The sequence below is a fragment of the Octopus sinensis genome, linkage group LG6, assembly GCF_006345805.1.
Source record: "Octopus sinensis linkage group LG6, ASM634580v1, whole genome shotgun sequence".
Lineage (NCBI taxonomy): Eukaryota > Metazoa > Mollusca > Cephalopoda > Octopoda > Octopodidae > Octopus > Octopus sinensis.
Genome location: NC_043002.1, coordinates 20,190,071 through 20,205,070, shown reverse-complemented (window position 1 = coordinate 20,205,070; position 15,000 = coordinate 20,190,071). Strand labels below are relative to the sequence as shown.

The window sequence follows — 15,000 nt, the reverse complement described above, 5'->3', positions numbered from 1 at the left end:
GTTGATTGATATCATGTGAGTGAAATTTGGTTGATTGAAGTTGCACAGAATCACATCATATGTGTAGGTGTGTATGTGTCTGTGTCCACCACCACCACCACCATCACCACTATCATTACTCCTATCACCACTACCATCTTTTAAATGTTCACTTTACCATGCTTGCTTGGGGGTCTGACAAAAACCTTTGAGGCAGATTTTCTATGGCCATATGTTCTTTGTGTTGCCGACCCTCACCTGTTTCCATGTAAGGTTAATATTTCTTCTGCTCCTTTGAATGCAAACAACATAATGGTCAAATGTATTGCTATGGAAGATTGGAAACAAATAACACAGCTTGTATGACAGTGACATTTGTTTATAAACAGCACATGTCATGACATGCTGACACAAACACACACATACATACACATTGTATATATATATGTGTGTATATATATATGTATGTATGTATGTATGTATGTATGTATGTATGTATGTATGTAGTATGTATGTGTGTGTATATCTATCTATCTATCTATCTATCTATCTATCTATCTATCTATCTATCTATCTATCTATCTATCCATCTATCTATGTGTGTGTATGTGTGTGCGTGCAACAGGCTTTATCCCATTTACATCTACCATATCTACTCACAAGGCTTTGGCTATAGCAGGAGATACTTGCTCAGAGCATCATTAAATCACACTGTCATACCTGTGCCATACCCATGCATTTGTGTTTACATTTATTTATATATGTCTTGCAGCTCATTAAACATCACCTCAGATGGACAGGTGATGTCAAGTGCATGAATAGCATCAGATTGCCACATCAAATGTGCTACTGCAAATTCAGCACTGGCAAGAAATCCCACAACTGCCCAACAAATTCTACAAAGACCAACAGAAACAAACGATAAATAGCATCACACAGAAGGCAGTACAGCATGGCAATATATTATAATATCTATGTGAGGTGTAGTGAAGGCACATGGATTAGTGGTTAGAGTGTCAAGCTTACAATCATGAGGTTGTAAGTTCAATTCCTGGACTGGGCTGCATGTTGCGTTTTTAAGCAAGAAATTTTATTTCATGTCACTCTAATTCACTCAGCTGTAGAAATGAGTTGCGATATCACTGGCGCCAAGCTACATCAGCCTTTTCCTTCCCTTTGGATAACATTGGTGGTGTGGAGAGGAAAGGCTAGTATGCATGGGTGACTGTTCGTCTTCCATAAACAACCCAGCCCGGACTTGTGCCTTGGGGGGAAACTTTCTAGGAACAATCTCATGGTCATTCATGACTGAAGCAGGTCACCCTATGTGAGCTGACAACCCAGGAGAATCATTAGCACACCAGGCAAGATGCTTGATGATATTTAGTCCATCTCCAAGTTCTTAGTTCAAATTCTGCTCAAGTCAACTATGCCTTACTTCCTTTCAGGGTTGATAAAATTAGTACCTGTTGTGCATGGGGTCGATGTAATCAGCTTGTGGTGGGACAAAATTTGTGCAAAAATTTGAAATCAATATATCACTGTATCTATTATCAAATGTTCAGCTTCTGTTATATAGTAGTATCCTACTGGTTCTGCTTGAAGATTAAGTAAACACTGCGGAATGTCCAACCATTTACACAATTGGACTGTCTATGTATTTGTCCCTCTGTGTTTCCTGCTGTCAACCTATCTGTTATTTATCTAATTTTCTCCTTCTTTCTCTGTTTATTTGACCCCACTACCACCACGCTCATACACACAATCCAACCAACACCAATATCCATCCATCTCTGCATCAATTATTTTCACATATACACATATTGATCTGTACGCGCTGCATGACAAAATTTTTGTTTCTTTGTTAATGCTACTGTTGTTATTTTTACTCTCCATAGCAACAAGGTACATCATTTAAACAGTTCCTTTTGAATGTTCTCTTTTTCTCTATGTCTGACTATTTGTTGGTCACTATCTGTGGGTTTGTGGGTGTGTGTGGGTGCGTTTCTTTCTCCTTGCTGTCTTTGTCTTATATGTATATATATATATATATATATATATAATATATATATATATATATATATACATATATATATATATGTATGTATGTATAATCATCATTAAATATATCAACACACACATCCACACACACACACACATATATATATATATATATACACATATATACAAGCATAGGAGTGACTGTGTGGTAAATAGCTTGTATACCAACCACATGGTTCTGGGTCCCACTGCATGGCACCTTGGGCAAGTATCTTCTACTATAGCCTTGGGCTGACCAAAGCCTTGTGAGTGGATTTGGTAGACAGAAACTGAAAGAAGCACACTGTATATATGTGTGTGTGTGTGTGTGTGTGTGTGTGTGTGTGTGTGTGTGTGTGAGTGTGTATGTATATGCTTGTGTGTATTTGTGTGTTTGTCCCCACAACATCGCTTGACAACCGATGCTGGCATGTTTATGTCCCCGTAACTTAGCGGTTCAGCAAAAGAGACCGATAGAATAAGTACTAGGCTTACAAAAATTGAGTCCTGGGGTTGATTTGTTTGACTAAAGGCAGTGGTCCAGCATGGCCACAATCAAATGACAGAAACAAATAAAGGAATAAGCATACATACACTCACTTATATACATGTATATATTTACATATGTGTATATATATATATCAAATCATCCAACCCATGCTAGCATGGAAAGAGGACTTTAAATGATGATGATGATGATGATATATACATATATTATATATATATATATATTTATAAATACACTTATATATACATACATGCATACATACATACATACATATATATATATACACACACACATACATATATGTGTGTGTGTGTGTCCCACCCACACTTAACAAGAAAACGTCTGCTGCTGTTGGCGTCATTGGAGGTGGTGATGGTGGTTTAGGAAAGATCTTGTCTCCATGGGATTAAAAATCACCATCGAGACCAACCTTACTACCACAGACTTCTTTGATATCAAGCTCGGCTTGGGCTCTGGTACATATAAACCCTACTGCAAGCCAAACGCAAGGCTAATGTACATCAACACAACCTCCTGACACCCACCTTTCATATTCAAAATCCTCGTGAAGGGTGTTAGTAAGATCATGAATCTTTCTTCCAGCCAAAAAATTTCTGATGCAGCTGTTAGTGGATTTAGGGACCACATCTCCTACATGCCAGGCCCCAACATCCATAGAAGGAAGGACCACAGAAATATCATTTGGTCTGCCCCCTCCCACTTCTCTCTTTATGTAAAAACATTTGTAGGTTGGATATTCCTTAAGTTAATAGATAAACATTTCACTAGTTCACATAGATACACATGCATTTTCAACGGGCACAACCTTAGGATCTCTTTTAGCTGTGACCTCAATATTAAGAGCATTCTAGTTAGCACCCCTATACCATGAGTGAAGGCAGGATGTTCATGCAGAGACTGCAACAGATGCTCGGTGAGGGGCCACTGTGAAACCAAGGGAGTCATCTATGAAGCTGAGGTACTGGCTGACCCTAAGAGCAGCAGCAACATCAGCAGCTCCCCTAATGGTGACAATAGTAGCAGGGAATCAGTACCAATAGTAGCAGCAGCAGAAACACGAACAAAACCAACGGCACCATCGCCAGTGATAACAACAATAACAACATCAATGACAGCAATAGCAGTAACCCTAATAACAACAGCAGCATCATCAGTAGCTTCCCTAATGGCTATGGCTACAGCAGCAGGCTCAACAGTTCCAATAGCAGCAGTGGGAGTAGTACCATCACCAGTGATAACAACAATAACAGTGATGACAGCAACAGCAGTATCCCTAATGGAAATAGCAGCAGAGACATCACCAATGGCACCTACTACAGCAATGACAGCGCCTTCATCAATGGTAATGACAATAATAACAACAATGGCATGTTTACCAACACTGGCAGCAGCAGCACCAACACCATCACCCCCTCCAATTATGCTAACACCAACAGCGCCAGTTTCAGCAAAACCAACAGACACACCACTGCCAACACCCGGTCACAGACATACATCAGCTGTTCTGAGAACTCATTCAAATGATGCCTCTCCAGCCACAGATCCTCTTTCAGGATACTAGAAAGGAGATTTGTCATGTCATTAGCCAGCCATGTATGGCAGCTAATAGACAATGGGATTCCATACACAATATCATGGAGAATCCTAGAAAATCCAGGCCCTTACATTAACAGGACCAATTGCTGTAAATTATGCATAGTAGAACAGGCAAGGATCCTAAAGGATTCTTTCAACTCAGGGAACATCCTGAACTCCAGAATAGAGGTCTTCAGACTGTGCTTATGATTCGGGAAATTTCTGCAAGTCTATTGGAACCCATAGGATAACAGAATCACCGGCAATCAATAGCTAAAGGGATACAATCCCCTTTGTTGACATCGGTGATCGATAGCCAAAGGAAGATAATCCCTTTTGTTGACATTGAGTAATAGGGTCCTTTCCTCTTCCATAATCTAGAGAGGCCACCCACTAGAGAGTCCTTTAGCTAAGCCCTTTATGGATGTGAATCCTAAGGTAATCTCATAAACCGGCCTTATCTAATTTTAAATATATACTGCTCTATAATTTAAAGTATGCTTCTTTTTTTGAATTTATGTTTATGGACAATTTATATATATATATGTATATATATATATATATATATATCGAGAGAGAGAGAGAGAGAGAGAGAGAAAATGTGTATTGCATTTTGGCAAGGTCAGTGATCCAGTAGACCTATGATTAACTGCATTCATCCCATCTTTGTTTAAAGCATAATATCTCTTAATTGAGAATACACTATGTCTTCTCTTGTTAAGAAAAAAAGGTGTAATTTGATGGAGATTTGGTTGCTATTTCTAGCAGATTGGGAAATCACATAGAGGCTTAAGATCAAAGCAGTAATTTAATCCTTTAACTGCAAAATTATATTTCATGGCTATTCTGATAATTATTTTGAACATCTACCAGAAAAGTAGATTTGGTATTTTCTACAAGTCACATTGCCTCAGTAACCTTGACATATCTCAACAGAACATTGTTTCAAATATGATATTCTTCAACAAAAAATGAACTGGAATTTAAAACTGCTTTCTGTGGTTAAGGATAATGAAATTTTGAGTTCATATATCTGCTTTCCGCAGTAAAAGAGTTAATATTAGTTGCTCACCACTGAAATTTTATATATTGATATTTTCAAACTAGCACCCTCATCTTGGTTGTTATAGTCATAAGATTTTGGTCATTTTGTATTCCAGCCTTCTTTAAGTGCTAGTTGCATCTAGTAAAATTCTTAGAATTTTTAGCACAATCTTTTATTAATTCTATGAATGTAGATTGTTGGATAATTGAATGTGAACAATCTACTTCTGTGGATTTAATAAATGATTCAGTTTGAAATTCTGAGTAAATTACCAAATGCAGAATGCATATAGAAAAGGCCAAAAGAAGCTTGCTTCCTAACTACATGGTTCCAGGTTCAGTCCCACTTTGTGGCACCTTGAGCAAGTGTCTTCTATTATAGCCTTGTGGGTGAATTTGGTAGATGGAAACTGAAAGAAGCCTGTCATATATATACATATATATATATATATATATACGTGTGTGTGTGTGTGTGTGTGTGTGTGTGTGTGTGTGTGTGTGTGTTGTGTGTGTGTGTGTGCGTGTGTGTGTTTATGTTTGTCCCCCACCACTTGGCAACCTCATAACTTAGAGGTTGGGTAAAAAGCAATGGACAGAATAAATACCTGGCATAACAAAAGATAAGTACCAGGGTCAATTTGACTAACAAAAAAATCTTCAAGATGGTACCCCAGCATGGCCACAGTCTAATGACTGAAACAAGTAAAAGACAAAAAGTACAATAATTGCTTCAAGTTTTAGAAAGGGACAAATAAGTACATCAATCCCAGTGATCAACTGGTACTTATTTTATCAGCTCCAAAAGGATAAACAGGCGAAGTCCACCTTGATGGAATTTGCACTCAGAATATAGAGACAGAAAAAATTTCATGTGGCTGTGTGTTAAGTAGCTTGCTTACCAACCACATGGTACCGGGTTCAGTCCCACTGCATGGCACTTTGGGCAAGTGTCTTCTTCTATAACCTCGGGCCGACCAAAGCCTTGTGAGTGGATTTGGTAGATGGAAACTGAAAGAAGCCCGTCGTATATATGTATATGTATGTGTGTATATGTGTGTGTGTGTGTACTTGTGTGTCTGTGTTTGTCCCCCCAGCATCGCTTGACAACCGATGCTGGTGTGTTTACGTCACCGTAACTTAGTGGTTTGGCAAAAGAGACCAATAGAATAAGTACTAGGCTTCCAAAGAATAAGTCCTAGGATTGATTTACAAAAGGTGGTGCTCCAGCATGGCCACAGTCAAATGACTGAAACAAGTAAAAGAGTAAAAGAGTAAAGAGTAAAGTATTTTCCCCAGCATACTAACAATTCAACAAGCTCATTACCTTCACAATAATAATGCTAACACTTTATCTCAGTTATTCAGACATAGTTTACCAATGTATTTAAACATTTAAAGATACATTATTTTTAATGTATCTTTAATTTACACCCTCACAGCTTCTTTTTCACTTGCAATCCACCTCTGGTGATAGTCCAATTCCCTATCTTTGATATAGTGGCTCCCTTATTCTTTTATTTGTTTCAGTCATGTGAGTGTGGCCATGCTGGAGCACCGCCTTTAGTTGAGCAAATCAACCCCAGGACTTATTCTTTGTAAGCCTAGTACTTATTCTATCGGTCTCTTTTGCTGAACCGCTATGTTACGTGGACGTAAACACACTAGCATCGGTTGTCAAGCGATGTTGTGGGGGACAAACACAGACACACAAACATATGCACACACATACATCACCATCATCATCATCATCATTTAATGTCCACTTTCCATGCTAGCATGGGTTGGACGATTTTGACTGAGGGCTGGTGAACCAGATGGCTGCACCAGGCTCCAATCTTGATTTTGCGGAGTTTCTACAGCTGGATACCCTTCATAACACCAACCACTCTGAAAGTGTAGTGGGTGCTTTTTACGTCCCACTGGCATGGGGGCCAGTCAGGCGGTACTGGCAATGATCTCGCTCAAATCTTTTTACACATGCCACCAGCACAGGTTCCAGTAAGGCAATGTTAGTAACGATCACGCTCGAATGGTGCCCTTTTACGTGCCACTGGCATGGAAGCCAGTTGGCTGCTCTAGCAACGATCACGCTCGAATGGTGCTCTTGGCACCCTACTAGCACGGGCACAAGTGCCAGTAAGGTGACGCTGGTAACAATCACACTCGAATGGTGCCTTTTATGTGCCACTAGCACGGAAGCCGGTTAGCCGCTGTGTCAACGATCACGCTCGTATGGTGCTCTTTGCACCCCGCTAGTACGGATGCCAGTCATATGGGCTTCTTTCAGTTTCCATCAACCAAATTCACTCACAAGGCTTTGGTCAGCCCAAGGCTATAGTAAAAGACACTTGCCCAAGGTTCCACGCAGTGAGACTGAACCCGGAACCGTGTGGTTGGTAAGCAAGCTACTTTCCACACAGCCACTCCTACACCTTCTTAACTCTTTAAGAGAAATATAGAATCAAAGAATGAGAAAGAAAATCAAATTTGATTCATCCACTGGTTGAGTGACTTACTTGATAAGAACAGAATCTTCATTCCCCAGGCAATACTCCAGAACCATCCAACAAGGAAAAATGTTAATGTGGAGAACTGCATGATACCTACCAAAAAGTTTATCAAAATCCTTGTTGAATTATCTGTCTTTTTGTTGCTAATTTGTTTTTTACCACAGCAGAATTGGAATATACCACACAATATGCTTCCTGTTGAAATATAGAAATTATTAATCAGTGTTTGTTTTTTTTTATTATATTTATCATATTTATGATAGATGAGGGTATGTTATAAGGACAAAGTGCAAAAATATCAGAGATTTAAATTGAATTGGGTCTGAGAAAACAGGCATGTTGCAAAAACAGTATAAAACAAAATTGAAATGGAAACATCAAATGCTGTAAAGTTTAAAAGATTTTCATTTATTTCATTTCTGTTTCACACTGCAAGACATTATATGTATTTGTATGTATATATATGTGTGTGTATGTGTGTAGATAGATACACACACATGCACGCACACACACACACACACATTTGTGAAGATGTGTGGCTGAGTGGTTAGAGTGTTGTATTCATGATCACTAGATCATAGGTTCAATTCCTGGATCAAGTAACGTATTGTGTTCTTGAGCAAAACACTTCATTTCACGTTACTCCAATCTACTCAGCTGTAAATTGGTAACCCTGTAAAGGACTACTTTTCCAATCAGGGACAGTGTTGCCCTCTTCACCAAGCCAGTTGGGTGACATCATTTGAAAATGAAAACAATGCAAAGCTCATTGTGACCAACAATGTGTAACAACATCCATGAGCCTGGTCACTCATGTTATTACATGATATGTACCAAGTATATATCACATGATGCCAAGTAAATGTCTTTCCCAATCATGTAAATGTGTTTATCAGATATTTCTTGAGAACCATCTACACAAAAGTCATACAACCAAGACAAGAACACACAAAAAATATATATATATATACAGCTTCAACTAAGTTCTTTATTTTTTACCTTTTCATTACATCTGACTCCTATTCCCAACCCCCAAAAAGTCTATGGGGAAATCTAATAAGTACAAAAACCTCAAGGTCAAACACAGTCACAGACATATGGGCATGGCTGTATGGTAAGAAGTTTGCTTTCCAACCAAATGATTCTGAGTTCATTCCCATAATGGGCACTTAGGGAAAATGTCTTCTACTATAGCTTCAGGCCAATCAAAGCCTTATGAGTGGATTTGGTGGATGAAAACTGCAAGAAGCCTGTTATATATATATATATATATGGATCATGAAGATGCTTTGTCACCAATATTGTTGTGGTTGCTATGTTGGATGTGTTTGATGTTGTTGAAGACCATTATCATGTAGTCTAGCTGGCTGTCATCATCATCATCATCGTTTAATGTCCGTTATCCATGCTAGCATGGGTTGGACGGTTGACCGGGGTCTGGGAAGCCAGGAGATGCACCAGGCTCCAGTGTGATCACACAGTATTTCTACAGCTGGATGCCCTTCCTAATGCCAACCACTCCATGAGTGTAGTGGGTGCTTTTTATGTGCCACCCACACAGGGGCCAGAGGAGGCTGGCAATGACCACGATCAGTTGGTGCTTTTTACGTGTCACTGGCACAGAAGCAAGTCAAGGAAGCGCAGGCAATGGCCATGTTCAGATGGTGCTTTTTACGTGCCACCAGCATGGGTATCACAACTACAACTTCCATTTGATTTTTATTTTGATGTTGATGTACTTGACACAATAGGTTTCCTCAAGCACAGCAGGTCATCTTACAATCCAAGGTAAGCACAGCAGGCTGTCCAGTGATCCAAGGTACTTTGGATGGGTTGGTGCTGCTATGTGAAGCTGGTGCAGGAAACAGCCATGAACTCACGTTATTTGTCGAGTCTTTGCAGTCACAGCATACCTCTTTCGCCATTGCTTCTGTGAGGCTATGTATGTAATAGATGAAGCAGCCTGTGAACTTATTAGTTTTAACATTTACAGCTAGATAAGACTCACTGCATTGGCTGTTTACGAAAGAAAGATGCTGATAATATAAGCACCAACTGGGAGGAGAGAACCATGTTGTGTCTTGTAGATGGTTAGCTGTGGTACATTGTGTCTGAGTGTCCAATGTCATTTCCTGTTCAAATTGGCCTGTTCAACTGCCCATGAATGCTCAAGGCCATCCGCTCTTAACAGTCTGTCAAAGTCATCAACTTGGGGCATCTAGCTCTGTTAGGTGCCAAACTGTTTTTGTAGGGTAAAAAGTGTGTGTGTGTGTGGGGGGGGGGGGATTTTAGATCATCTGGCAAGCCATATCACGCTACTACTTCATGCTGATTGGTTGATTTATAGATCAATCCTGTGAAACTGTGATTGTTCACTCATGATCCCTAATTGAATATTTTGCATAAAACATACAAATCTGCACATACATACAGCCGTGAACTCACTTTATTTACCAGGTCTTCGCAGTTACAGCATATGTCCAGAGGTCTCAGTCTTTCGTCATTGCCTCTGTAAGTCCCAATGTTCGAAGGTCATGCTTGACCACCTCATCCCATGTCTTCCTGGGTCTACCTCTACCCCAGATTTCTTCAACTGTTTGGGAGCAGCACTTCTTCACACATCTCTCCTCATCTATCCATAGTGCATGACCATACCAGCGCAAACATCTCCCTTGCATGCCACATCCAATGCTTCTTATGTCCAGAATTTCTCTTAGGGTGCTTACACTCTGTCGTGTGTGCACACTAACATTATACATCCAGCGGATCATGCTAGATTCATTTCTTTCAAGCCTACGCATGTCCTCCGCAGTCACGGCCCATGTTTCACTGCTGTGAACCATGGCAGTTTGCATACATGCAACATACAATCTACCTTTAACTCTGAGTGAGAGGCCCTTTGTCACCAGTAGGGGTAGAAGCTTTCTAAACTTTGCCCAGGCTATTCTTATTCTAGTGGTAACACTCTCTGAGTATCCACCCCAACTACTAACTTGGTCACCTAGGTAGCAACTATACTTAAAATACATATATATACATATATATAATACACATATATATATTATATATATATATGTATGTAATATGTATGTGTATTTATGTATGTGGGTGGGTGGATGTATGAATGAGTGTGTGTATGTATGTATGTATGTATGTATACACATACATACATTTCATATAATTTCATTATTTTGTTTGTTTGATCCTATTTTTTGTTTACCCAATCATGCTAATGTAAACCTCACCCCTAACCCTCATCAATATCATATCGATTTGGTAACTTTATCCTTGTAATGTTTCCTCAATTTGTTGTTCTTGAGGCAGGAAAAACATCATCATCATCATCATCATCACCTGATTATTTTTATTATTATCATTATTATTATTATTATTCCTTCATAACACAGTGTAGGTGAAAAAGCACTGCAGTCTTTACTCATCTGTCAAGTCACAATAAGTACCTCAGACAGATAATACTTTCCTTAAGATGTGCACTGTACCTAATAAGGCTGCTTTTCGCAAGACATCAATGTTGCATGGGATTTCCAGTTGCCTTAAGAAGTCTTGAAGTTTCAATGGGATTGAGCCCAATGCTCCAATCACCACTGGTATCACTTTTACATTACCCTCTCTTGCATTCCATACAGTCTTGCCATTTCCACTTTCAATTCGGAGCACTAGGTGATTTTTTCAATCTCTTTACTCACAACATTCATTCCATTTGCTATAGCTACATCAATGACCAGACAGTATTTGTCTCTCTTACCCAATATGACAATATCTGGCTGACAGTGTTTGATTACATGATCCGACTGAAAATCATAGTCCCCGAGTATCGCTACTTTTCCATCCTCCTGCATAACTTTACTTGGTAGATGCTCATACCAGTTCTCTGTTACTTCATATTGGTATTTACGGCATAAGACCCAATGAAGATACACACACATTTTATCGTGGTGGCATTTGTATACTTTTTGTGCAAGACTCTCACATTCATTTACCAAGTGGGTCATATTTTCCACACTCTTTCCACAGAGTCTGCATTTCTGGGTATCAGAAATTTTATAGATGTTATACTTCACTGAATTGGTAGTGAGAGCCTGGTCTTGTGCAGCAATGATCAGGCTTTCGGTGATATGCTTCAAATCCCCTTGCTCAAGCCATGCTCAGGATGTTGTATTATTATTAACGTACCATGTATTCCTTTCAAATTCTTCATGCATTCTCATTTCAAGAAGGTCTTCTTTACTCTTCTCCTCAGCTCTTTGGTTAAAATCTTCCTTGCCCGTCATTTCATCTACATTTACATCAATATCTTTCATGGTATATTGCAGCTGGTCTTCATTACTATTTATCGAATACTCAGCAAGTGTTCTCCTTTCACTCTTTATATAATGGCCTATACTAATTAGTCTTCTGCCACCAATCTTTCTTTTCAAATACAGTCTGTTTACGTTTGTTTTAGGGTGTAGCACTCCATGCAGCATCATCAACTTTCTTAGTCCTTCTATGTAGTGTTGATATTTCCTCCTCAGTCCAGTTGAGGATGGATACACTATATCTGACCACCACAACTGCCCAGATATTCATTGCAGTAATCACATTTTTGGCATTCAGGTTGGATTTCAACACCATCTTCACCCTTTTTTAGTACGTCTCACTGACCTTGACTTTCATTTTTCTGTGTAGAATATCATCCAGCTCCAAAATCCCTAAATATCTATACCCACTACCGTTGGGTTCACCCATGGTCTCTCCTGGGATGTTTTCTTCCTTCTTTTCATATTAAGTACTGAACATTTGGTAATTCCAAATTCCATACTAATGTCCCTACCACACTTCTAGACTGCTTTGGTTAAAAAATCTGTTTTTCAGATTTCCCAAACAATTATTATTGTTGTTGTTGTTGTTGTTATCATTATTATTATTATTATTTATTTTTTTATATTATTATTATAGTTGCTGTTGCTGTTGTTGGTGGTGTTACTATCATTATATAATTATTGTCTATTAATTTTACGTCTGATTAAATTTCTTGAATGATACTGGTTATGCTAGTTTCTGCGTTGCATCACGTTGCATGTTGCTTTGATGTTGGTGTTGTAACTATGTTTCCTTTAGAGAATTGGAAATGTGGTGGAGTAAGTTACTATGTGTGGGTGTGTGGGGGTCGTTTCTGCATACATGTGTGTGTTTTTGTACATTTTTGTGATCATTTTTTATCTGTAGCTATAGAAATCAGTGTGGTGTTGTTGCTCAGGTTTTATAAATGTGTATGCCAGGATGTATGTGTATGTGTGTGAGTGTGAATGTGTGTGCAGGTTTATACATGTGCATATCTGTATGTGTTTCCAAATATGTGTATATACATTTATATGTTCAGATGTGTATGTGTATGCACTTATGTGCAGGTTCGTGCATGTGAATGTATGTATGTCTATATCTATGTGTTTCTATATTTGTGTATATGTGATTGTGTGTGCATTTGAACTCGGGTAGTATTGTATGTAAGGATATCAATAGTGTTGGATAAAATGCATTACAGTATTTGTTCCTATGTTCTATGTTCCGGGTTCAAATCCTAATCTAGTTAGCTTTGCCCTTCATATTTTCAGGGTCAATAAAGACGCTATTAACCAAGTATCAATCAATTTTGAAAAACATTCCTCTTATATAATATGGAAGTACCCAAAAGTTTGGAATAGTGTCATTATAGGCAGATCATTCTAGTACGTTGCAATTAATTTTAAATGTGAAATTAGTCCTTTTTATGGCGTCCCAAAAATTCTCAGAAGCAAGATAACAAGTGAAGTTCACAAAAAATTCACAAGTATATATATATATATATATTTATAAGTTAATATTTAAGCGTTGAGTATGTTTCTAGTAGTGTGCTGATAAAGCACATTCACTGTCTATAGTTACCTGGAGTTATCCATGGTAATTACACAATTGTTACTGGAATACATACATACATACATACATACATACATACATACATACATACATACATACATACATACATACATATATACATCATGATAGATCGCTAGCCACTACACATTCTTTATTTTCTCTCCTTGTCTCTTTCTGTGTTCTTTCTGTGGAAGAGTGTAGGCTCAAAACGTTAAAGACTTTTTCACTTCCCGAGCATTATACTAATACATCTGTTGTTATCTACACCACCTGTCTTCGTCTTTTTTTTTTTTTTTGTGAATTCTCCGGAGACCTATTGAGTCAAGTACATGAACATCAAAAAAAATCAAACGGAAATTGTAGTTGTGACACGGAGTGGTTGGCATTAGGAAGAGCATTCCACGCACAAAAGTTATTTTTCCTGTTAACCTTTCTTTGATACTGCCGCACCTTTTATGTGTCCATAGCTTACACTGGGTACATCTAATGGAGTTTCTACCTTGGCCTTTTCTATAGATTGAGCAGGGCCATCTACCAGAAGATATCTGTGATTTGTCTGCCTTTCTAACTACAAAGACTTTGGTTTTTGCCAGGTTAACTCTAAAGCCCTTCGATTCTAGACCTTGATTCCACATCTGAGACTTCTTCTCTAGTTCAGGTAGTGATTTAGCTGTAAGAACAAGGTCATTAGCATAGAGGAGCTCCTAGGGGCAGCTTGTCTTAAATTGCTCCGTTATTTAATATGATGAATAAGAGGGGGCTGAAGACTGATCCTTGGTAAACCCCCTACTTGTACCCTGAATTCTTCACTATACTTTTTGCCAAATGCTCACCTTACTGACAGCATCTCTGTACATGGCTTGTACAGCTCTCACTAACCACTCATCTATCCCTAGTTTCTGCATTGACCACCAGATAAGGAATGGGAGGGCCCTGTCAAAGGCTTTTTCCATGTCAACGAAAGCCAAGTACAGGGGTTTATCTTTGGCTAGGTATTTCTCCTGCAGCTGTCTTACCAGAAATATAGCATCAGTGGTGCTTCTCCCTGGCACACACCCAAACTGCATCTCATCTAAACTAACTCTCTCCCTAATTAGCTGGGCTATGACCCTCTCTGCAACTTTCATCATCTGATCCAACAATTTGATACTTCTGTAATTTTTTCTGTCTAAGAAAGTTTTGGCATTTATAAGCGGCCATCTTTCTGTGTGTGTGTATATGTGTGTGTGTGTGTGTGTGTGTGTGTGTGTGTGTGTGTGTGCGTGTGAGTGTGTGAGTATGTGCATGTGTGTGTGTGTTTGGGTGTGTGTCTATCTGTCTGTCCACCAATCCACCCACAAAGCTTTGGTCAGGCCAAGGTTAAAGTAGTTATAGGTTATAGTAGAAGACACTTGCCCTTATGGAACT

General features: G+C 38.8%; 1 protein-coding gene across 1 annotated transcript in view; it reads right to left on the bottom strand.

Annotated features, from left to right (window-relative positions):
• Nucleotides 1–15,000, bottom strand: part of LOC115212884 (protein stum-like) — a 37,069-nt gene that overhangs the window by 4,195 nt on the left and 17,874 nt on the right. The window contains exon 3 of the mRNA XM_036503696.1: nucleotides 7,684–7,872. Within this exon, the coding sequence (XP_036359589.1) occupies nucleotides 7,684–7,872 (189 nt within the window). The remainder of the gene's footprint in view (nucleotides 1–7,683; nucleotides 7,873–15,000) is intronic.